This window comes from Sinocyclocheilus grahami, unplaced genomic scaffold (genome assembly GCF_001515645.1).
Source record: "Sinocyclocheilus grahami isolate Dianchi unplaced genomic scaffold, SAMN03320097.WGS_v1.1 scaffold48.1, whole genome shotgun sequence".
Taxonomy (NCBI): domain Eukaryota; kingdom Metazoa; phylum Chordata; class Actinopteri; order Cypriniformes; family Cyprinidae; genus Sinocyclocheilus; species Sinocyclocheilus grahami.
In genome coordinates, this window is record NW_015505227.1 from 3,510,747 (window position 1) to 3,535,770 (window position 25,024).

The following is a 25,024-nucleotide window of genomic DNA, read 5'->3' on the forward strand; positions in this document are numbered from 1 at the left end:
AACAATTCACATAATTTGAGGTATCATTAATGAGTTTAATATGTCAAAGTTTAAAACACACATACTGTTGTAAGACGTTCCAGTGCTGAGAAACGCTCTTCCCATGTAGCAGTGGATTTCTCGAAGGCTTCATGTCTCTTGAGCAGTTTTTCGACCTCATCCACTGTCTCACCCAGATCCCTGCTGGCCACGTATGGCTCCTGGGCAATCAGCCAGGCCTCTGCCACAGATGCATCCCTGGCAAACTGACATACCTCCAACACTAGGAGGAGATATAATTATAAGCAGCTGTAATATGCAGTAGTGTGTATGTTTGTGTGTGTCTTTTCATGTGTGTTTGTTGACATTTGTGGACTTACAAAGTCTAAGCCATTCCCATCTTTCATCCCATTTGAGCATCATCTCTTTCCTCTTCTCTGCCAGTTGCATCAGCTTCTCTTTAATCTGTGAGCACAAGAAGTGTACATGAAAATGGATGCCTTTCCGGACACTTCGTTGTAGCTACACTTGCTACCTTCCGTGTCTGATTACCTCTGCAGAGTCCTTATGCTTGCGTTCCAGGAGGGCCCGGCCCAGCTCCACACACTGATTAAACTTTGGCCCACGCGTCTCAATTTCAGCACGGATCCCTTGGTGATACTTAATCAGGAGCTCCACTGAGGAGACATCTCTTCATTGGACAACAAGAAACTAATTTCATCACAAAAAGGAACATAGACATCTCTACTGTAATGATTACTAGGGATGCACCGATACTAGTATCGGTATCGGGCCAGATACTGGTCTCCTGTACTCGTACTCGTTAAAATGCCCCGATACCAAACGCCGATACCACACAGCATGTGATAAGCTCCATATTCAAACAAAGAAACACAGACAACAGAACAACAGACAGCAGAAAGGAGTTAACGATGTCTACTACGAAGTATATGTATTCAATGAATATAATGTTAAACATTCAGTTTTAACGCCTGTATAGCTGATGTGCGCGAGCTGATAAACAAAGCACGCTGAGTGGATTGAGCGCGCGGCGGCGCAAATGCGTGAGCTTGTCGAGTGAATGTACCTTTCTCACAGACATCACTGGAAATTTTGTAGTTCGGTCAGATATGTCAAAAACAAGTAAGTAAAACAATGCACAAGTTACTTAACGGTAGGGAGAGAGAGAGCGCGCGCAATTCTGTTGTGTGATCTTTGATGTTCACTCACTTAGCACACGCATCATTTGGATTAAAACTAAATCGTAAAAATAAAACCATTCATATGGGCATTCACTATAAACATAATTTATTTTCAGCCTTAGGCATACACGACTTTCTGGCGAAAGTGAAACTGACAGCCTGTGTGAAATGCGCTAGGCTGTACTACTGTCCTCTCATTCTGCACCAGTACAAATACCTGCACGCGTTGCATGTGTTTTGCTTGCTTGAGTGTTTCTGCATTATATGAGTGGCTTTGGAAAATAAATCGCAGCACGTTTCAGATGAAAAAATGTGACTTCTATTTCTGAAAATATCACAGTTAGGAGATTTATAACGAGTGGTTCCCTGCATTATTACAGCAAAGCGCGTGATTACAGTACTAAGCCGCTGCAATGGAGCAGCTCTAATGCTATTAAATTAAAGATGATGTACCATAGAGCAAAAAAATAAACAGTGAAAGTAACAAAAACTTATAAAATACATTTTAATGGGCATAATTAAGTGTGAAAATAACCGAAGGATATACAGTGAAACCAAAAATTATTCAGAGACCAGATATAATTTTTGTATATTTTTTTACTTGTGGGTGCAGGAAACTATAGTTCATTTAGGTAAGTGAGGATAGCAAAATAAAGTAAACTGTCAAATCATACCCAAAAATTCTTCATACAGTGGACTACCAGTAAAATTGATACAAATTTGGGTCCAAAAATTATTCAGACCGAGTCTGGGAAAAAAATTGAAGTTCAGGTTTGCATGAAGCTGGGTGACAGCATGCCCAGTAGACTATATGCTGTCATTAAGGCTAAGGGCTGCTCAACTAAGTATTCATAGTTGTGTAAATACTGTCAAACAGTTGTCTGAATAATTTTTGGTTGATTGTAATCTATTACATACCTTTCTATCAAAATTATCTAACATTATCAAGATGAATTTGTTCTGACACAGTTTAACTCTGAGTTCTTGTCATATTTTATTACCATTTTCTAAGCTATAGTGAATATAATGTGAGAAATGTTGAAGGTGTCTGAATAAATTTAGGTTTGACTGTATCTATTTAATAAATGAAGTTAACCAACTAACATTATACATACCCTTTTGGTTTCTGTACCCAATATTTAAAAAATGTACAAATGCAATAAAAATATCGGTATCAGTACTCGGTATCGGCAAGTACCAAAAATAAAAGTATCGGTATCGGGCGAGTACTGGAAAAAGTGGTATCGGTGCATCCCTAATGATTACAATTATAAATTTCCATACCGTGGCTTTTCCTGTGTCTCTATCTGCTGAATGATGCTTTCCATCCAGGCCAGTAGGTCTCTCACCATGGTGAAGAAGCGGAATTTGTCTGCAGTATCCTCCAGCTGCTTCCTCCTGCCTGCGCAAGCAGCCAGCAGACCATTCCAGGCCTCCACAACCTCTTTTTCAGTTGCTTGAATAGCAGTGGCCTGATCTCCTGCATACTGGGCATACAGTCTTGTTGCGGTCTCCTGGAACTGTTTCACCTGCAAGGAAAGAGATATGAAAAATCCCTAACTTTTTGAGATAAATATGTACAAGTCAGAGATGAAAACATGAAACTTATTATGACAACCACTTGTTCATGCAATGTGTTTTCCTTGCCTGCTTGCCAAGGGAGCTGATGGCTCTTTCAAATGCAGCATGCATTCGGTGGAAGGACTCTGCTTTGCTGAAGTCTTCTCCCAGATCCTCAGGAAGCTCATTCTTCTTCTCCTCAATCTGAGCAACCAGCTCCTTGCCATCATAAAAATACCTGACCAAATTCACAGAATATTTTAGATAATATTTTCCAGTCTAATTCTGTACCCATTACAACACATAGGTGAAGATATTGTTAAATAATTAGAATCTTGTTCCATAGGTTTTTATGTGAGATACAGTGAGTCAGTAGGAATAATGTGATCTTATAAAAGCACTGCACTCTTTAGTGACATTTAATCTATTTCATTATTTTATACTTACTTAAGCAGGTCATAGGAGGCTGTAAGGAGCTGGGCACGCGTGTCGATGAGCTCCAGCAAATCTGCCCAGCTCTCATTGACTCCATCCTTCCACTCCGCTAGGGTTGCTGCCTCACTGTGGCCTGCTTCAATCAGATCATCTATGATCCGGTTCACAGTGTCTACACGTTCTTGACCCACTGTCCCTGTCTCCCGTGCAAACTCCCTGAACTTATCTCGCAGGATCTAAAATATTGATGGAATCAGGAAAATATTGATTGTAATTATATTTATCTAAAATGGTATGACTGAATATGCAAAGTTGTGTACTGCACATGTCAAGACATGCTTTTGTGTGAGAGACAGTAATTGTGCTTTGTCTGGGGGCAAGTTCCTATTTACCGTCACATGGTCAAGGTCTTGGCCCATCTCTTGTAAAGAGGCCACCACATCACGCTCTGCAATCCACTGCTCAAGATCCTCCACTTCACGACTAAGCAAGAAATGATGATATGTGTGGTCCAGCTTCTTTTTGCGGTCCTCTGCCAGCTCCTTCAGCCCAGCATACTGCTTGTCAACTTGTCCTTGTCTTCGGATGATGGCCTCACTTCACATACAGACAAATAACGATTAATCTTTATTATGGAGCGTTTTTAACCTACATTGAGGTGCCTCAAGATTCAGTTCAGCTTGGCCCACTTATTTCAATATACAATACATTGTGTAAAGACATGCAATTAGCCCAATATACCCATCTGGGTGCTCTTCAGCCAGCATCTTTTGGGCACGGTCTGCCAGCTGCTGGATGGAGCGTGCATAGTCATCCACTGCCTGCTTCAGAAGCAGGTGTCGCTTCAGCATGATCATAGCACTCTGTTCATCCTACAACCCAGAGAGATTAATTGTCAGAGACAGTTTATTTTAGTATGACTATTCATTGCACACAAAATTTGGAGCCAGCACAGAGTTGACATAACTTGGCATTTTGAAGATTTTTTTTAAGACAAGCAGCATAAAACAACAATACTGTTCTTCTGTACGCTCTACCTTGGCCTTCTCATCAGCAATCATGTAGAGTTCTTGTTCCCCTATCCAGGCCTCAGCCTCATCTGCATCATTGTAATACTGCTGGGCCTCATTAGAGCCATAGAGCCGTGCTCTCCGTTTGACCATCTCATCCTGCAGCTTTGCCCACACATCCTGGAGATTCTTCATCTCCTCAGACATGTGTTCTTCTTCTGGACTACCCTCTGCTGCTGCCACCATTCGCCGACCACGCTCTAACACTTCATCAATGCGTGGCTGGTGACCGTCAATCTCTTTTTGAAGAGACTGTGCAGGATATGAAAGGATTATAATTAAAGGGGTAAGTGATGTATATGAAAGGAGGCATGATCACTTGGTGAATATAATAGAAATGACTTCTAATACAAGTTGAAACAGACCATAGATGGAGAAAGACCATGTTGTGAAGTCATGTTGTGTTCTGCCAATCTGGTTAATTAGGAATGATTTATGGGTGTAAGTGGAAAAAATGAAAAACTCACTTGGTTCTTCTTGAGCAGAAGTTGGACAGTCTGAAGATTGTTGCCATGTTCTTCTGACATTGCCATTGGTAACCTCTCGTTAACCCAGAGCTGAGGAAAACAAATCAAAACATTTACAGTGGGGCAAAAAAGTATTTAGTCAGCCACCAATTATTTTTTAGGAAGAAAGATCAACAAAAACTAATGATGTATTCTGAGAAGCTGTAATGCTAGGCTTGCACATACTATCTCATCTGCAAGATCTCTGAAGAACTGGTGCACTGCCTTAGCGGCCTCCAGCTTGCCCTTGCGTTGGGCGAGAGGTGTGAGGAGCTTCTGAAAGTCCCTCTGAAGTGTCTGCTGCTCAATTTCAAGCTCAGGTTGGTCCTCTCTAAGAGAAGCATGCTGCTGTACAGCTTCTTGAAGTTCTTCAAGCTCCCGTGCACGATCCCGAACATGATTCTCTGTCATCTAGGGGAGAATAGGGCAAATTTAAGCAGTATTCTATAAATTACCACCAAATATGGAAAGACAAAGCACAGACCATAGTTGGCTTCATGTGAGGTACTCTGAATCATAGTAGACACAAAACATTGAAAAAGTAACACATTTAATGTTACACCTGATGTTTCTTCAGTAAGATGTTGGCACTTGTAAGATCCTTAACTTCTTCGTCCACATCCCCCTGGAGCTGCTGCTGCAATTTAGCCAACCATTTCTTCAGGTCAGCAAGGCTCTGATCAAACAGCTCAGAACGGTTTGCGTCAAAAAGCAGCCGAGCCTTCTCCTGTGTGGTGCTCTCCAGCTTATCCCAAAGTTCATGAAGCTTAGCAAGACGATCGGTGACAATGGGCTCAAACTCAGGCTTGGATTCCATCAATTTCTGTCCCTCCTAATATGAGCATGGTTGAAAGTACATAGTCATTTTTTCAATAATTTCAATACATTGATACTAGGGCTTCAACAGAATCTTATATTGTTTAATAACATTATTAGAGCTCAAGGTAGGTCTGTCTTTAAATGTTTAAAAGTTTTTTTTTTTTACTTCGGAAACCCAACTGCTGTGCTTTATTAAAATACATATAAAATTGCTATATACCTTATCAATATTATGTAGCCAATCCTTGTTAGATGCTAGTTCTGCCATGAAGGCCTGGTGTTTTTGCCACTTGCTATGGAGGTTACGAGCCTCATCATATGATGTATCCTGTGCAGTCAGCATTTTCTCATTTATCCACAGTGTAAGCTAAAAAAGAGAGGTAAATGTACATTGAATGAGAGATAAGGCCACAAAGAACTTTGTTCATATTAGAAGCAAATATGTGTTATCTTGCATATATGAAAATTTTGAGTAAAGCATTACTCACATCCTGGGTGTTTTGAAGAAAGTGCTGAAGTTCCCTGTTGTCTTTCAGTTTCCCTGAGACTTCCTTGGCTTTGTCTCGATTCTTGTTGTCCCTGAAGACATATACACATAAATATATGGGTTATTTACTGGTTGGTCTTTAGTGCAAAGTGGTGTAAGGACTTTATATGGTTAAATGTGAATACTGGCAGACATTGAAATAGCTTTTCTTTACTCCTCCATTTTCTCACTGCAGAGAGAACACTTTAAAAAAGCAACATAAGCCAATGGATTAGGTATACTTTCACAAAGAGATCAATAGCCATCAGGGCAGGCGCCCATCTTAAGGAGCTACAGACTGCCTGGGCTAATAGGGGAAATGCAGGCCACTCCTTTACAGTATAATGCTTCTCTCACTCACTGCCGATTCAGCACAAAGAAAGCTGAACTTTGAGGAGAAACCTTTAATTGCTTTCTGAATTATACTCACATTGTGAGTTGCCAAGTCAATTATTTGATGTAAATGTTCTTGTCATTCCATTTTATATACTGGTTCAGAGGATAAGTAATAGGCAAAATGATTAACTTTTGCATTAACTTTTCTTATGTAGGGTCGTGTGGGATGCTAGAGCCTATTGAACTAAAAATAGTCTGTTTTATACACGTTTACTATCTAATTAAGCATGGAATTTGGATTGAAAGGGCAAGTTTATTTAGTGGATAGTTCATATGCTAAGAGGAATGTTATATGTTAAATTATGTCTGACATTAACTTTTGCATTAACTTTTCTTATGTAGGGTCGTGTGGGATGCTAGAGCCTATTGAACTAAAAATAGTCTGTTTTATATACACGTTTACTATCTAATTAAGCATGGAATTTGGATTGAAAGGGCAAGTTTATTTAGTGGATAGTTCATATGCTAAGAGGAATGTTATATGTTAAATTATGTCTGACCTTAGATGTAAAATAGGTGAAATAATATAAAAAAACAGACCTATCCTCAATAGAGCACATCTTGTCTTTGACCCTTTCTGAGTAAAGGTTTCCACTGTCCACCAGCCTCTGACCAGTCTCCAGTGTGCTGAGTATCTTCTCCTCATTAGCATCCATGGTGGTTACAAAGTCCTCGTGTTTCTTCAGGGCCATCTCTGCTCCATCCAGGGTGTCAGGCTTGTCTATGTGGGCTAGAATGTATTCCTTTTAAAAAGTACAGGAAAAAGACACCGAAAGAGACATAGCAAATTAAAAGGGAGGAACAATATTATGGAACTGTAATTGAAGGTTATTGGCAAAGAATATTAAGCAGGTAGCAATATTGGCAAGGTTTTGGTTTCCCAAAATGTCTGTTTTCATTACAAGGTTCAGCAGATGAATACTGTATGTATACCTGGTTATTTAAGATGGCCTCAGCCTGCTTGGCATCCCTCATGAACTGTTGGAAGCAGAGACCTTGATCTAGGAAGCTCTTGCGGCTGTCCCACATTTTGTGCAGCTCATCCCATCCCTTATCAAGACCGTCCAGCCTCTGCTCCAGCTGCTGGTACTGAGGATCATCTTCTTGGCCCTGAATGACAGCTGCTCCTGTGTCCCTCACACAGTGGTAGTCTTCTTCATGGGTATCCATATCAGCCCTCACAGCATCATGAAGACTCAGGAAATGCTCAGCCTCTGGTAAACCATCAGGCATATCTTCAGATGCAACAGCCTTCTGTGTCTTGAAAAGCCAGGCTTGAAAATCATCCATGTCCTGTAGGAATGTTTGCAGCTTGCTGACCTCCCCAAGAGAGTCTTCACGGTTTTTCAGGGTACATTTCAAGGTGTCCCATGCTGCATCCAACTCTTTCTGTCTGGCAAGTATATCAGAAGCATTCTCTGGGTGGTCCTTCACAAGCTCCTGGGCCTCATTACGCAGGAAATCCAACTTATCTTGGATGGCAGCAAGGTCTCTTTCCATGCCAAAGAGCTTTCTCTGAATGGTAATGACTGCAGCCAGGTCATTCCCAAGGTCCTGTGTTGACTCAATAACCCGTGTCTTCTCTTTTATCCATGATTCCGTCTCATCACATTCAAGATCATAGTTATGTAGGCTGAGGGCTGACTCTACTTTGTGTTTCTTATCCTCTACCATTGCTTTAAAAGCTTCCCATCTATGAGAAGAGATAAAAAGGAAAGTACCAAAGGAACATTACAGATTATTTATAAAGTATTTTTCATTAGAACTGGCTTTCACATCCAGGATTATAACTCTTACCTTCTATTGAGACGAGTTTGGCAGTCTTTCACTTGTTTTGTTTGTGGATGTCTGCTGTCTTCAAGTTGTTTGGCTGCTTTATTTACGTTATCAACCCGAGCCTGCATATTACCCATTTCCTGAGCAAGAATGCTTAGCCTGCAAACAAACATTTTATAACAGTGGCATAAATTGGAATAGTTTCCCAGTATATGAAACACACTTACAGTACTGTCTCTGGGTTCATAAAACTAATAGCAATACCTGTTTTGTACAACTTCTAGATCTTCCAAGTTCTCTGGTGTCTCCAGCCCAACCAGCCATGTCTCCTTCTGGCCCATCCAGAGCTCACAAGCGTCTGTCTCACTGAATATTGTGTAAAGAGCCATGGTGTCATCCAGCTTCTTCTGCCTCAGGTCTGAGAGGGTCAAAAGCTCAATATACATATCCCGTATATCATTCAGACGCCCCTGGATGTCTGGTGTGTTCCTTAATTCCTCAGGAAGTGCATTGGCCTGTTTGGATAGAGCGTCAATGGTGGCTCCGTTCTTAGCAGCCTCATCTCTCAAGTCATGGTGTTTCTTGAGCAGTCGCTGTGTAGTGTACTCATCATGCCCAACATCATCACTGCTCATCTGCCGCATAGCATCAACTAGCCAGGCTTTTAGGTCATCAGCATCACCCTGAAACTGGAAGAAGCGTTGGGTGTCTTGCAGATTCTGTTTACGGAAGGCGGCCAGTTCCTCCAGCTGCTGCCACTGATTTCGCACATCATCCATGCGCTGCTGCACTTTGGGGGAACCCAAGTGCTTGGCCTGAATCATGCTCTCTCCCTCGTCCATCACCTGCTTCAAGTTGTCCTGTCTGGCAGCAAGCTCATCCTCAAAGACACTGTGTTTGCTCTGCAGTACCAGCACACTGGTCAGGTCCTTACCATAGTCAAGAGAGGAGAAGATGTGCTCCTTTTCCCGAATCCAGCTCTCCAACTCTGCAATTTCCCATAAAAAGTTCCAAAGTCGTCGCGACTGCTCAAGTCGGGCTTTCCTCTGAGCTGCCAGAGCACACAATTCCTGGTAGCACAGGTCCAAGTGTTGTACCCGATCACGGATCACTTGTGGGTCACATGGTTTATAACCTAGAAAATTAAGAGCAGAAAAGTAAAATAACAATGTCACAATGTGTCACAATTGCAACAAAAAAGACTACAGAGAGTGCTTCATATCTATTACATAAGGATTCAACTGTACTCACTGTCACCATTGGCAAATTTATGAGCCGCTGCATTGGCTGATCGTACTCTTTCTGCCTGCACTGCTATATCAGCTTCTAGCAATAAATGTTTCTGCAACAAGTCTTCCACTTCCAATAAGTGTTTTCCAAAGTCTGGGGACAAGAGTCGGCTCTGAAGAACAAATGTCACATAAGAAGATTGATAATGTGGTTTTGCTTCAATTACATGAGTTACAACCATTATATTCAAGCATATAAATCAAGCACACAATTTACAAATTGGACCTTCCTACCTTCATTTCATCCATCCAGCTAATGATGTGGAGCATCTCCTGGAAGATTCTCTGAAGGGTAAGGTTCTTGTCTAGACGACCTCTGCGAGCTTTCAGAAGCTCCTGCAGGTAGTCCCACAGCCTCAAGATATTGTCTTTTCTAGCATCAATGCGTTTAGCATCATGGTATCGTTCTGCTTCCAGTTCTTTAGACAGGGCCACCAGTGCCTGAACGCGTTCTTCATATGCAGCAATGTCTGTCTCTATTGCATCATGTTTCTTCTTAGCTGCCTCCACTGCTGGTAAGTCATAGCCAAAGTTGTCCTTTAAAGTAGAAAGCAAAATAATGATCATTAATGTCAATCTTCAGGTGTTGGCAACCATGAAATGATGGGTATCTAAATAAATAAAGGCTCTCTGCACCTTTCATCTTTTAGATGAACGCTGTGGATAGTGAGTTACCTGTGTAACCAGTCTCTGATTCTCTTGAAGCCAGGTCTCTCTCATAGCTGCCTTCCTGTCAAAGCGACGAGCCATCTGCTCCAGCTTTTCCTGCCTAATGAGTTCATCTCTTAGGACCTGCTCACGGTCATGTTCTGCCTTCTCCAACCGCTGCCATGCCTAAGAACACAGGCACACACACTCAAACAGCTCAGAGCCTCTCAGACCACTGAATTTACTATTATGTTCAACCTTTGTCACTGTCCCTACAGAATATTTACACAAAGTGGCTGGGACTAACTGGTGTGGTTCATAACAATGTTTCTCATGAATTGATTGATATTACTGTGCTTATTGTGCCCCCCATTTAAAGTTAGTTATGGGATATTTCTACTTGATCTCACCAGATAACCACCATATTTTATTGTTCAAAGTTTAAAAGATAAAAAGGCAAAGACTGTTTTGCTGATATAGTTTCAGATATAGGGTCATGTTCGAAGTCTGACTTCAAGTGGAATTATATTGCACCTTCCCTAACTGGAGGTTGGAAATTCATACTTCCTGAGTTTAAATCAACGCAGCAGTAACCTTAGCATCTTACCTTGTTGATATCAGACACCAGTGCACCCTCTTTAGGTGTGTAGACTTTCTGATTGTTGGCCCTCATTCTGCTCTGGATGGTAAACAGCAGTACTTCCAAATTGCCTTTCTCCTGGAATCTGAAGAGTTAGAGTTAAAAAGGTGGTTGCTTAGCAGTTGGTTGCTTACTACAAAAATGAGACATTTGTTCATAAATAGCCTGAATTACTTAGGTGGTTTTTCCACAGTACGGTAAGAGTTGAAAGCCTGAAGTTGCTGTTGGACGCCTGTAAGGGAGTTAGCAAGCTTGCGGTTGTTCAGCACAATAATGGTTTGCTCAATCCATGTTAGCAGGTCTGATGACAATGTCTCATACTTCTCAATCATCTTCTCTGTTTCAATGGCCTGGTCTAGCACCTGTAGAATATGAGTATAGGTCAATTAAAATGTCCTCTTGCATTAAACACATAAAATTCACATGGGAGCAGACTAGCTCAAATTTTGCACCTTGCCAACTCGCTTGCCCTCAACTGCCAAAGCTTTCATCTTGGAGAAGTAGTGGTAAAATGCAACAACGTATGTGATTATGGACTTCTCATCTGGGTTCTCAGTGAATACATCTGCAAACAATACAATATAAAGATGTATTCTCTATAGGATGGAGGATCATTATTATATGTTTGGCTTAATATTCAGCAGGGGTTACTTGCCTTCTGGGTCCAGGAGCTTGGTGACACCAAGCTTTTTTTCAGCTACATTAAAGGCCTGCTGAAGGTTGTGAGTGGGATTGGACCTCCGTAGATTGCCATAGTCCACCAGATCTGGCCTGATAGAGTGAAATTAAGAGGTTATTTCGTTTACATCTATTTTTTATTGATAGGATAGTATGAAGAGGAACAGGATCAGTTTAATTTCTCAGTGGTTGCTAGAAATTCTAAGAAATCTAATCTAAATTCTTAGGGAAATCTAGGAAATATGAGATGGTCTAGAAAAGGTCTCTCTCCATTTAATCTCAGTGGTGTCTAGAAGAGACAATTGTTATCCATATGAGCACATCTGCTCAGTGTATCAATGCATGTCTCCTAACCACTAAACAATATCCCCACAAGCTATCTTTTGTCTTAATATTTACATTTTATTTTGTATTATTATTTTTTTATATTTATCACCTGTGTTTGTGAATGAGAGCGTTGAAAGCCATGCCATCTTTCCAGCTTGTGGTGAAATTGGTGATGTTTACATTGGGGTACCTTCAGAGACAAAACGACATCAGACAAATCTGCAACCACAGATTTCTCATAAAAATAGAGGATTTGCTGTCAGCTTCATTACTATTGAAGTATGACAACTGTTGTCCTACCCTGCAGTCTTCATCTGGCACCAGAGGAGAAGTGCATCTTTGGCCGAGCGGGTCTCTTGCCGGCCTGTCTGGTCAGCTTGTCCGGTCTCTACTATAATGTCTTGAATCTGTATAAGGAAAAAAAAATTACATCAACTGAAATAAATCCCACATGTGCATTTAAACTATATTCATACCTCTTTCTGGAACTCTTATTGTACAGTGGGTACGGAAAGGATTCAGACCCCCTTAAATTTTTCACTCTTTGTTATATTGCAGCCATTTGCTAAAATCATTTAAGTTAATTTTTTTTTCCTCAATGTACACACAGCACCCCATATTGACAGAAAAACACAGAATTGTTGACATTTTTGCAGATTTATTAAAAAAGAAAAACTGAAATATCACATGGTCCTAAGTATTCAGACCCTTTGCTGTGACACTCATATATTTAACTCAGGGGCTGTCCATTTCTTCTGATCATCCTGGAGATGGTTCTACACCTTCATTTGAGTCCAGCTGTATTTGATTATACTGATTGGACTTGATTAGCAAAGCCACACACCTGTCTATATAAGACCTTACAACTCACAGAATGATTTTAGCAAATGACTGCAATATAAAAAGAGTGAAAAATTTAAGGGGGTCTGAATACTTTCCGTACCCACTGTATTTCTGTCAACTAGACATTCCTTTTGATTTTAAGCGAATTCCCGGTGGCCTGGCAGCTGATTTGCCCCGCTGCCCTGTTTTGTTTGTTATTATTTTTATTAATAATTTATATTTTTGTCTTCTCAATGTACCAAAGTGATCATTTCCGATTTTGTCATACGATAATAAATCGATAATAAATCATAAATTGGTTAGTCTTGACTGGTAGCGCTGCGCTATACAAATCGGCTCACGTCTGTTCCTCGCGTCAAACAATGGTTTCAAACAGAGTCGATGCGTGGGCCTCGATGAAGGAGAGGAAGCGACCAGAAGAAGCAGTGAAATGTAGCAAAAATGCCTGTTCAGGGCTTTAGGTGCAGGTCAGTTTCATCTGTAAATATGCTAAAGAGTTTTGTCTTTATTAACCTAGTTGAGTGTTAAACTGCTAGCACCTGTTAGGCTATCAAGGGCACCCTATTTTTAACATCATTCAGAATACTGTTCTAAAGGACATCATTATCGATTGGAAAGTTACATTAATAAATTTAGCGGACAGATATTCTCATAGATTTATTGTATAGGAAGGGAGGGAGCTTGAGCAGACAGCAACACAAAAATATCACAGCCTAATAATAGGATTTTTTCAAAAAAGATATTGTACTGATTTTGACTTTTAGGCACTTTAGAAAATTGTTTTGATATATTTGTATGAAATATAGGTTTGTTATATATTGGGTATTTAAGTCATTTTAAGATAAATAACATTCTGTGATAAATTGCAATGAGGTGGTTGTTTTGCAACAAGATGGACACAGTTCTGTTCATAACAGTAGGTCTACTGGTCAAGAAGTGACAGGTACAATAAAAAAGGGAGAGACAGAGATATTGGGGAAAATTAAGAAAAGTAAAAAGGGAAGTGAAGGTGCAGTTCAACCTTTAATAATTTTTCACGGCCCCAGACCAAGGATTTAGACCTTTTTATGTAATGGCCATTTAAATAATAGGGTTATCTGTGGTTTCAGAATTTGTAGTGGGTCAATTGGCTGTATACAGAAAAAAGAGGCCAAAAAGGTACCTTTTGGGGTACAACAGCTTGTCACTGGAGCAGTACACTTAAAAAAGACGTCTTTTTGCATTTTACCCCTAATAGGTAAATATTAGTACCTTGTGTACAAATTACTATAAGGTACTAATATGTACCTATTAGGGGAAAAAAAGGTACAAAGATGTTCTTTTAAGGGTACTGCTCCAGTGACAAAAGGGCCTTTCACACCGCTTTAGTTCCAGAACTGTACAGTACTAAAGTACTGGGACGATTTTGCGCAAACTATTTCCCAGTACCATTTAAAGGGTTGCATTCGCACCGACAGTGTGTACTAAGAAGTGACGTAAGTCGGTCGACAGCGACGTCATTTGTGCGCGGCGTTCAACAACAGAAACAAAGAAAAACCACATTAACAACAGGAGGATGGAGGACGCTGTGATCGGAGCTGTGTTTTTGTTGCGTCTCGTGGGTTTCACAATAATGGACATGGAAAGTCGACGTATACGTAAAGCGATTGAAAGAACGGAAAGGAGGACTAAGAATCTCCAATGACAACTGTCAGTGCTACATTTGCTACAAGTGGCTGCACTTCAGCATCCGTCCATCTATCGGTGTTCTCCATACTTGCGAAATAAGTTGACACAATGTTTACAGTATGTTTACACAGCATTTTAAATCATGGTGGGTGGGGGCATTTTCGGACGCGTTTGGCCAATCAATGTCTACTTACGTCACGATTAGTACCAGTTGTGCTGGTTAGACCCTACTCCGGAGTAGGAGCTAATTTGGTTCTCGAAAAAGGCAGTCCGGTACTAAAATCGCACCCAGTTCCGGCGGTGTGAAAACGCCGAAAAGTAGGTAGTTCCACAATTAGTTCTGGTACTATGAAAAGGTTCCCGTGGTGCGAAAGGCTCTAAACTGTTGTACCCCAAAAGGTACCTTTAGGCCTCTCATTTTTTCTGTGTGACCTGGATGAGTGTGAGATTTCCCGGCCTGAAATTGCGTCCCAGTCCGGCCCTGGCAGTAAATTCTCTTATCGGTTGACATTTCATGTACTCTAAATCTCACATTAATTAGAAGAACTACTGTAAGTTGCCCTTGAGCATCCATTCTTGGATATGCTGAGGCATTGTTACTTTATTTAGATTCTGACTTTTTATGTCTTAATAGTTTGCACATCGCAGTGGGAAGCAGACAGAATAAAGAGCAGTCAACAATTCCCATTCCAGTCTTTTTCCTTTCATTTTTGAGGGTCTGAATTATGTAGCACACTAGTGTTTGAAGTAGCTGGGCTAAAAATATCCAGCTATCAAAATGAGAGATGTAAAAATAAATAAAAGCTTTTCCAATCATCCAAATAAATGTTAGCTTTTCTTATCAGGCAAAGACACAATACAAAAACTCTGCGGTAAGTCCACTGTAATATCAGAAGGTTTGTTCTGTGTTTTATAGCCTGAAAATGTTTTATTTTAGTTTTTAATATCTAAACTTTTCTTATTCCTTATTGTTTGGTTTAAATTATACTTAGAGGCACAGAATTAATAGATTGGTCAGAAAAGTATAGAATAATGGGCTGACCTGGAAACGAAGAATGATGGTCCAGATAAGGCCTAGGATGAGCCGATGGTTCCCATCTACAATATCATGTGATCCCATGTTCTCTAAGTGCACCCTCTGTTCCTTTAGAAACTGTAAAGCTTTGTCCACATTCTCAAGACAGTGGATGCGCATTCGGCCCTTGGTTGGCTTGGGCTGAATGGTGGAAAAAGATGTAGAGTCAAAGATATTAGTGGAATGACTTCAGTAAATGACAATTAATTCTCGTATCATGGTGTGGACAAATCTAGGCTTGACACTGTTACACATTCAACACATTACACTCACCAGTCTCTCCCCTGACAGAACCTCCAGTAGTTTGATGAGCATTCTCCCATCCCGAAGGTCTAGATAGAGATCTGAGATTCGGCAGCTGACTCTGGCTAATATTGAATTCACCCATTTTGTGAAGGTCTTCTTCTGGACAGCCTCTCGCTCATCTAGTTTGGACAGCAAGGGAAAAACATTCAGCTACTCTGATGTGGCCTAGTAGATTCACATCTGATTATTTATTTGCATGAAAAATAATGTAAACTGAAACATAATTAAATGAATCTCAGAAATATATCAGAAACAAAAGAATAAAATAAAAAAATTATTTTGCATAAATAAATAGGCCTATTTGTAGGACCAATAAGATTTTTCTCTTTTTTTTTGCACAGTGAAAATTTTATGACAATAAGCATTTCCATTTTCATTTCATTTTCTTAAATTAAATTTAGTACAATAAATACTGTCATGATGTTTACTCAGAATTGTGCAATAATGTTCAAATGTTTAAAAAATCCATTACTGTAGATGTGTGTAATTGTGAATGTGCTCAACTGTACTGAAAATAATGTCACAATGCATAAAATCTTAATGGCCATAAAAATAGGCTTCATTTTTACGATTTCTTGAGTTTTCTTGAGATTCACCCATTTAGAGAGAGACAAGACATACATGGAATACATTATGTAGTAAAATATTTACAGTAAACATAAGTGTGGATTGCGAAAATCCATATTTTTTAACTCGCACTCAAACCTTCAAAACCCTCTTTTTAAAAACCCCAAAAGACAGCTTATATTGTCACAACACTACAGTGATTATACTATATAATCTATGTATGTGTATTCTTAGTGTATATTTATGTATGGCCATGTGTTTTTCCTAAGAAAGTTTTCTGCAGCACCACATTTATTTAAGTTTCTACCACAAAAAGAACAAAGTAGTGCATTCTTAATGATGCGCTTCATAAATGATTCAGATCCTATGGCTGCAGGAAACTGGAAAGATGGAGGAATGGAAATGACAAAAAGAGAGAGGTAAAAAAAAAAACAGTGAGAGAAGGGAGAAAAAGACGTTATAAAACTGGGGGATTAATAAAGTTGTTAACTAACTAACTAAAACATTAGAATGTGAAGTGGGTGGAGAATGTATGCATGCTTTTGTCAGTCCTGTGTTCAGTAGGGCTGGGAATCTTTAGTCACCTCACGATCCGATTCCGATTCTGGGAGTCACAATCCGATTCCAGAACGATTCTTGATCTACTTTTCCCCCCCTTATTAATTAGTTTACCAACTTGAGAATCTTAAAATCCTTACGTTTACATATCCTTACATAAGTAATTAAGTACTTTTTAAAATAATTACTGTAACAAAGTTCGTAGTTCGGGAAGGAGGCGGGAACCGGCGAACACTCAAAGAAATCTTTAATAAAATAAACGAACAAAATAGCACGACAGCCCCTCGTGGATGACTATCGCGCACAAACAAAACCAAAACAAAATAAAATCCAGGCCTGGTCCTCTCTCGTCCAACACAATCGTCACTCCTCCCTTTTAATCCTTTCGGAGCTCTTCCGTGAGACTCGAGACCGGTGTAGTGCCGAAATTTGCACCCTGCCAGATTATGCACCCCACAATCGTCACTCCTCCCTTTTAATGCTTTCGGAGCTCTTCCATGAGACTCGAGACCGGTGAGTGGTGCAGGTGTCGCTCATTATCAATTACTCCACCGGCCTCGCTCCGTTCCCACGGCTCTCGGCCCCGCCCCCACTCGTCACAATTACAAATTGAAAAAAATAATTAAAACAGTTGTATGTTAAGAATTTTAAACCAATATAACTTCAAAACATGCAAGCAAGTAGCAAATAATAAAGAGGGACATAGAAACATATTACAAACAACAAACAGAGTGCTTTCAGTATTTAAAGGGGTCATATGATGCGATTTCAAGATTTCCACGCCTACCTAAAACGGCTCGTTCTAACACGCCCCCTCATATCTATGTCCCTATGTGTAAATATTAGCATAATGCCGCCTAAATGTGCACGCAAAGAAAGAAGGCGTGGTTTCAGGAACAGCAGTAGTGTTGATGCAGCCATGTCAGGGAGACTGTGTGTTTCAGTGCGAAAGCAAAAGCACTTTATTTGGCCTTCCGGAAGTAGATGCAATTAGGAATCATTGGTTAAGATTTATTTACAACAGAGCAGCAAAACCCAGATGTTCGAATTTGTGCAAACGCATTTTATGGACGACAGTTTTTTTAACCTAGAAGAGTGCAAGGCTGGCAGTGCTCAAAGGCTATTTCTAAAAAAAAAAAAAAAAAGGGTCAATTCCGATTTTCCTATGACAATCTGCCGCTTCTGAATCAGCGACTGTAAGTATGTTTTCAAAATAATGATCAAGTCCGCCGGCCGCTGCACTCTCAAGTCCGCCGGCCGCTCCCCAGTCAAGTCCGTCAGCCGCTCCTCCATCAAGTCCGCTGGCCACTCCATTGTCACGTTCACCAGCCACTCCATAGTCATTCCCACGTTCAGCCCAAGGAGGGCTCCAGTCCCCACATCCAGCCCAGAGACGGTTCCTGTTCCCGAGTTAAGCCCAGAAAAGACTCCTGTTCCTAAGTCCGACCCGGAGATGGTCACTGGTCCCGCGTCAGGCCCACGGAGGGCCTCAGGAGCCAAAATCTTCCCCAAGGATTTTTTGGGGGGTTATAGGGATCCAGCCATAGAGGCTTGGCCGAGTACCAAGTATCAAACTCCCGCAGACCCGATCAACCTTAAAGACACACCCTGTTTTTATAGCATAAAAATCACAAAAAACGAACATTTGAACACGTATCAGAGTGATAACAACTACCTTAAATGACCAAAACCATCTTTCGGAAAATTGTATTGGAAGTGTAATTTATTTTTTTATTTCGACTCAAGTCCCATTAGTTTACATGGAGAGGGCGGGGTTTATGGCCTGTACTGCAGCCAGCCACCAGGGGGCGATCAAAGAGCCTGCAGCTTCACTTTTCAGGATGTGTGAGGCACACCCGGCGTGGACGCGCCTTCCGGGAGGGGGGAGTAATGTCAGTCCTGTGTTCCTATGTCTTGTGTTTTGTTCCCCATGTTCTCCCCATGACCTAGTTTCTCCCTCCTGTCAATTATGTTAATTGATTTCAGGTGTGTCCCAATTAGTTCCATGTTTCTTAAGCCCTGTGTTTTTCCATGTCCAGCGTATTGTACGTCTACCCCTCGTGCTACATGTGTGTTCCTGCCTGCTCCGTGTACCTCTTTATTTGGATGTATAAAGACTGTTGATGGTTAGTCTCCGCGCTCCTTCGTATCCGACACAGTAGCAGCGAATCGTGACAGCTTTTAAGCCAATCTACATTACCTTCCCATTTATGCATAAACTACAGCTAAACTGTCTCAGACTTGACCCTCTTCTTGTCTCAGCCTTGAATCAGACTTACCCTTCTCAGGTCTTGGTCTAGACTTGGATTAGAATGAACTGATCTCAGCTACAACAGTGTTAAATTAACCTTAAGTTTTGCCATATTCTCTGAATGGAAAAATGATGGTATGAAAGCATGTCTCCTCCATCTGGATAACAAAGCAATGAAAAAATAATGAATATTTTTGAGCATGTGCAGGAACAATCCTTCAGAGGTGTTGATTAGTGAGTTTTATCAAATGTTAGTTCTGTATAACAGACCTGAAAACACAATTCTGTAAAGCTGTTTAGAAAGACATGGATTGCCAAATGGATTGTTGCTTTGGTCCCACCTTATATTAGGTGGCCTCAACTACTATGTACTTCCATTTATATTAATCATTTGATACAATGAACTTATTGTATGTATACATGTTTTTACATTTTGTACTTATATTTAAAAAAAAATACCTGCATGTAATTCCATCTGTAATTAATTTCTGTAATTACATTTATAATTACACTGTTGACCCACCCCTTACACCTTAATGCACCCTTAAACCTACCCATACCACCAAACCTGACCCTAACCTTACCCGTAATCCACCTCAATATGGGCATCCTATGACCCCTTTAAAGTTAATGTTTTCATGCAGCTATATTTCCAAGTATATAATTTACCACCCAGAGTTAGGAGGCCATGCTAACCAGGCAAACCTTGACTTATTGGGTTGCACCAAAAAAGAAGAAGTCATTTTTAAGGGTCAGGTCAGGAAGGAGAAGCTCTATAAAGCAACAACTGCACCGTTTCACTTTTTAAAGTCCAATTTACCATGTTCCTGCCAGAGTTAGGAAAGCTCCAGATGTGCTAAAGCATAATAAGAGAGCTAAGCTTGGCAACACTACATATTTCATGATCAAACTACTGCCAAATGATTCCTCTTCCTGTCAACACTTTGTACAGCAGGACTGTAGTCTAACCTCTACTAAATGATTCTCTCTCTCTCCATTAGAACAGCAGTGAGTCTAAATAGAATTTGTTTCACCGGGGTCCTGCTGAGCTCTGATATTCTCTCAAGCTCACATGAAAGGTATGTGAAATATTCATATTGATGGATTTTCCCTGTACACAACAAGCCAGTGTTTTTCTCCCCCACAGTCAGCCTCCACTGGATGTGACCTGCAGTCTCACAAAATTCTCATACCTGAGTCATTGTTTGGGCTCTGGACTTACAAGATTAGGTTCTTACCAACACAAAGTCACAAGTAACAGAGAGCTTTGTGACAGAAGGACGCACACAAAGCAATAGATTTAGATGCAATGCAAACGGTGCTTTCCCATGTATCACCTGCACCCATGAAGGAGGCGGTTTGGATTAGGGCTGTCAAAATGACAGAAAAACTCCATTCGAATTTTGTACTTAAATATTATCAAAAATTCAAATTTTATTAGAATTTAAAATGCGTAATTTCAGTTAGGGTGAAGAAAAGCTTTTGGCTTCTCTCCTGAGGCCACAAGAGGGCACATCGAGCAAAATATTACTAATGCACGTTTATTCAGAGCATAAGATAACATGACTATCTGTGGGAAAAAAGTGCATAATGTTTAAAATAATGTTTATAAACCAATTATAATTCATTAAGTTGCTTAAACAACTATAAACAAAACGGCATCATGTATGTATGCATAGTTTAATACAAAGGGCGGAAAGCCAATCACACAGAGTACATTTTTAATTTAAAAACATGAGATGCAGTGGGATGTGGAAAAAAAGTTAAACTTGCATGAATTTTTTAGTCCAAATTGACATGGACTAGTTTGCATACTACTTTTTCTGTATACTACTTACTGCTCTAATTAATGGTATGAACATGAGTATTAGTGATGCATGCCAAACACCATTAACTAGAGCAGTAAGTAGTATACAGAAAAAGTAGTATGCAAACTAGTCCATGTCAATTTGTCTTTACACTAACAAGGTTTTAATCTCTTCTATGTATTCATACTATACATGTAAACATTTGTGATAGTTATAGAAAAAATAACTATGAGCTATGCGCTTTCTGTTCCACAGCATTAAAAGAACACTCTCATCAGAGGGAAAGAGGAAGCTCAGTTTTACGCAAATTAACAGTGACAGTCAACTTCTCTCTAAAAATAAACAGAGCTGCCAGTAGAATAAGTGAGGTAGGAGACCTCGATGCTGAATACCCCAAATCAGAGAAAAGGACATTTTTCTGTAGATGGTCTGCCGGTGTACCAATCACTTGGTAATTCAGCAAGAAAAAGATTGATGTGATGGGAGGCAAGAAGTATTTTTCCACTGAATGGCCTTTTTATGAGTTTGCCATTAAATATTTAGAGGTAACGCAGTGAGCAGTTAGGGCATATATACAGCATAAATAATGAAATTAATACATACTGCACATAATAAGACAAACCAGTTCCCACAGCACCCCACAGAAAACAATCAAGCACACCACCTTAACGCCCTTCCCATTCTGGATCTCTACCTAATAACTCCCCTGTGACGGGGTGGAGGGGTATGCCAGGAAAGACTGCCCCCCCCTTTGAGGATGGGAGGGAAAAAAACTCCAGCAGGACACTACCTTGCAGTTGTCTGAACCGCCCATCCAGGATGGAGTTGTTGAAGCAGATGTTAGAAGCACTGTAGCTCAGCCAGCGTGCTCGTCTCATACTCCGGGATGGGGAAAGGGGGCAAGATGGTGAAGATCGTGGAGGCGAAGGCCGATGGCCCCTCGGGGTGCAGATGGAAGAGGATGATGAGGTTGAGGAGACTGAAGTAAGAGTCATGGGCGCTACTTTAGGTGCGATGCCCAGTAAAGTTCCGTTCCTCTCCGGCAGTTGCTCGGGTTCGCGAATGTGGGGACTTTTAGTTTTGCCCCCTCTGCTCTGGGCCCTGTAAACCGGTGGGGTGCTTCTGCTCCGACTGCCTGGTGCATTGCTCCGGGTCGGGACTTCTTTTACCGTGGTATATTGCCGGCTGCTGACTTCACGCACGACTGGGGTAGGGCGGATCGCCATGGTGTCTCTGCTGGTCTTCAAGCTGAGTTTGACCTCCCTCAGCCGGGTCTGGCTCACGGGTACCGCGCGACACAAACAGGGGCTGCTCATCCTCACCACGCAAAAATCAACACGCAAGGCTGGGAAAGAGCGAGACAAACAGGACACTCTTCTTCCCTCTTTCTGTCTCGAGTCCTGTTATCTTCTCCCTCTTCCTCTTGCCCACCCTCCCTCCCTCTCTCCCTCTCTTTCTCGTTCCCGCCCTCACTCACTCCTCACTTAGCAGTGATGCTGTTGTGCCTCTCCCCAGCAGCACATGGAGTGGTTCTCCAGCACCCCAGCCATGCATATAATATGCCCCCATTCCTGTTCGCCCCACAACACACACACTCATCTAAAATGTCATCAAATGGCTGTACACGTGCTTGTGTGTGTTTTGATTTGTTATAAATACAATGTGATGTCAGACTGTAAGTGCGTGCATAAGCGGTTTGGGCCCTGATGCAAATACAAACTACAAATGTATTAATGACTGTGTACTCAAAGTGTATTTAGTATACTCAGAGGGATGCATGTCTGTTCAGAAGCCGTAAATCAACGGTGAAGAATGGGAACCACTTCCATCTCGCTCGCTCACCCTCCCTCAATTTTAACTCTCTCTAATTGCATTACAGAATGAGCAGAGCACAGACGCACCGACAGAACACATCACACTCCCCCTGGCTCAGCAACATACACTTGGCTTAAAGAAGCAGGCCGAGTTTGAGTACACCATCGCTAATGCATTTCAAAACAGAAAGACCCCTAGCCTTAAATAAAAAAAAACATAACATTCTCACAAAACTAAATGCACAACATACAAGTTTTAATTTATATAACATTACAGTATATTTTAGTTTACCATAACTGTTCACCAGTACACTTTAACCAAAGATAATATAACCATATTTCAAAGTAATTATGAAAATATAAAGATGTACTTCAATCCTACATAAATGGAGAAAAAACACCTTAAAGTTCAGCTAGCTGCATTTAATATCAATTTAAACTATAGTACATTTTCATTTAATTGCAATTATCATGCAATTAAAAGAATAGTTCACCCAAAATTAAGCTTTCTTGTTAATTTACTCGCCCTCAGGCCACCCAAGATGTAAATGTAGGTACTTTCTTCTTTAGTCAAACCGTAAAGAAGATTTTTTGCTGAAACCGTGTCCTTAGCGATTCTTAAAATGCAAGTCAAAGGCTACTGTTCTTTTGAGAATCAAAAAAAGTAGCCTATATCAGGCAACAACAAAATGAATACCTGTGGCTCATGACAATATATTGAGGTCTTATGAAGTGAAACAATTGTTCTGTGAAAGAAACTGAACATTATTTACAACATTTTTACCTGTAATCCATAGCCTTAGGCAAATGGTCAAGAGAGATGTATGGTTTGCGAACAAATCATTAATTTGAACCAGTTCTTTTTGGTGAACTATTTGAACCAGTTTACCAAATTGAACTGAACTGCCTGAAACAGTTCAAGGCTCGAGTAGCACATATTTACAAGTTAACGAATCACCAAGGACCATGGTTTCAGCAATAAATCTTCTTTACTGTTCTACTGAAGAGAAATCTTGGATGGCCTGAGGTTGAGTAAATTAACAACAAAATTTCATTTTTGATTGAACTACTGTATCTCTTTAATTGTCAGAAAACTTTACATTCAGTTCACACTTGTATATTGATTCATGCCTTGTTTTTGAATCCATCCATCCACCTATTCTCCAAACTGCTTGTCCTGCCTTTTGTAATGGTTGTGGGGAAAAGTACATACTGTACTTGCTCCTTTATGTAAAATGACCATCAAAACCATGACATCTCATATCTCTAGAAGTATTTAGTGTAGATATGCACAGCTATAAAGCAATATTCTGTTACAGTAGATATTAATGATAAAATTTGCGAAAGGAGAAATGTCCCAAATTGGATGCAAGAATTTAGTACTCTGCATAGACTGTATAAAAACATGGACGTAGAGTCTGTGACGTCACCCGTAGATTTCCGAAGAGCGTTTTTGAATCTCAAAAGTGGGCAGAGGCGGCCGTCACCATTTTGGCAGCGCGTCACCGTGCGTCACTCCCGGATAATCGGAAATGGGCAAAGAGGTGGGAGCAGGTTGGTGAAGCCACGCCCACCTAGCTCGACGGTGGTGACAGCAGCGGCAATCCACCTGTCACTCAAGTGGCCACGCCCTTAATTATGCAGAATTTTAAGGCTTAAAGGGGTCATATGATACAATTTAAATTTTTCCTTTCTCTTTGGAGTGTTACAAGCTCTTGGTGCATAAAGAAGATCTGTAAAGTTGCAAAGACTAAAGTCTCAAATCCAAAGAGATATTCTTTATCAAAGTTCAGAGTCAGCCACACCTACCTAAAACGGCTCGTTCTAACACGCCCCCACATATCTACCTCACTATGTGGGAAGATTTGAATAACGCCGCCCAAATGTTCACGCAAAGAAAGAAGGCGTAAATTGTATTCTCGCTGTAGTATTGTTGACGCTGCAGCCATGTATGCTGTGTGCTTCTTTGTGAAAGCGAAACTACTTTGTTTGGTCTTCCAAAAGAGGATGATTTCCACTCCGTCATGTGCCGCTCATTCGTCGCATCCGCCGGGCGCGCCGTTCTCGACTCCGCCTTCGGCTCACACTAGCCCGGCCTCGGCGCACACTAAGCCGGGGCTTCGGCTCACGCTAGCCCAGCCTCGGCGCACGCTAAGCCAGGGCTTCCCCTCACGCTAGGCTGCCATGTTTTTCGTTGTGAAAGCGAAACTACTTTGTTTGATCTTCCAAAAGAGGACACGATCCACTTCGTCATGCCTAGAGCTTATCTGTGCTGGTCGCTGA

The 25,024-nt window shown here is 40.8% G+C and overlaps 1 protein-coding gene and 1 long non-coding RNA gene across 4 annotated transcripts in view; one reads left to right on the forward strand and one right to left on the reverse strand.

The window, feature by feature from the left end:
* Positions 1–25,024, reverse strand: part of LOC107582900 (spectrin beta chain, erythrocytic-like) — a 34,787-nt gene that overhangs the window by 2,581 nt on the left and 7,182 nt on the right. For 2 of the 3 annotated variants that reach the window (XM_016268928.1, XM_016268929.1), the window contains exons 3-31: positions 15,711–15,862; positions 15,405–15,578; positions 12,152–12,258; positions 11,961–12,041; positions 11,502–11,617; positions 11,299–11,411; positions 11,021–11,208; positions 10,814–10,931; positions 10,234–10,392; positions 9,793–10,095; positions 9,521–9,671; positions 8,534–9,404; positions 8,291–8,428; positions 7,427–8,186; positions 7,034–7,236; positions 6,060–6,150; positions 5,792–5,938; positions 5,315–5,584; positions 4,939–5,163; positions 4,714–4,803; positions 4,214–4,498; positions 3,918–4,048; positions 3,569–3,773; positions 3,189–3,412; positions 2,829–2,979; positions 2,466–2,710; positions 532–670; positions 360–444; positions 66–262 (exon numbers count right to left, since the gene is read on the reverse strand). In XM_016268928.1, coding sequence (XP_016124414.1) covers positions 66–262; positions 360–444; positions 532–670; positions 2,466–2,710; positions 2,829–2,979; positions 3,189–3,412; positions 3,569–3,773; positions 3,918–4,048; positions 4,214–4,498; positions 4,714–4,803; positions 4,939–5,163; positions 5,315–5,584; positions 5,792–5,938; positions 6,060–6,150; positions 7,034–7,236; positions 7,427–8,186; positions 8,291–8,428; positions 8,534–9,404; positions 9,521–9,671; positions 9,793–10,095; positions 10,234–10,392; positions 10,814–10,931; positions 11,021–11,208; positions 11,299–11,411; positions 11,502–11,617; positions 11,961–12,041; positions 12,152–12,258; positions 15,405–15,578; positions 15,711–15,862 — 6,119 coding nt within the window. Of the gene's footprint in view, positions 1–65; positions 263–359; positions 445–531; positions 671–2,465; positions 2,711–2,828; positions 2,980–3,188; positions 3,413–3,568; positions 3,774–3,917; positions 4,049–4,213; positions 4,499–4,713; positions 4,804–4,938; positions 5,164–5,314; positions 5,585–5,791; positions 5,939–6,059; positions 6,151–7,033; positions 7,237–7,426; positions 8,187–8,290; positions 8,429–8,533; positions 9,405–9,520; positions 9,672–9,792; positions 10,096–10,233; positions 10,393–10,813; positions 10,932–11,020; positions 11,209–11,298; positions 11,412–11,501; positions 11,618–11,960; positions 12,042–12,151; positions 12,259–15,404; positions 15,579–15,710; positions 15,863–21,717; positions 22,301–25,024 lie in introns of those variants that run through there. The other variant, XM_016268927.1, reaches the window with a different exon arrangement.
* Positions 93–16,772, forward strand: LOC107582902 (uncharacterized). Its single transcript, XR_001608991.1, has 3 exons — positions 93–105; positions 289–290; positions 16,687–16,772. It is a non-coding gene; the product is annotated as an uncharacterized lncRNA (long non-coding RNA).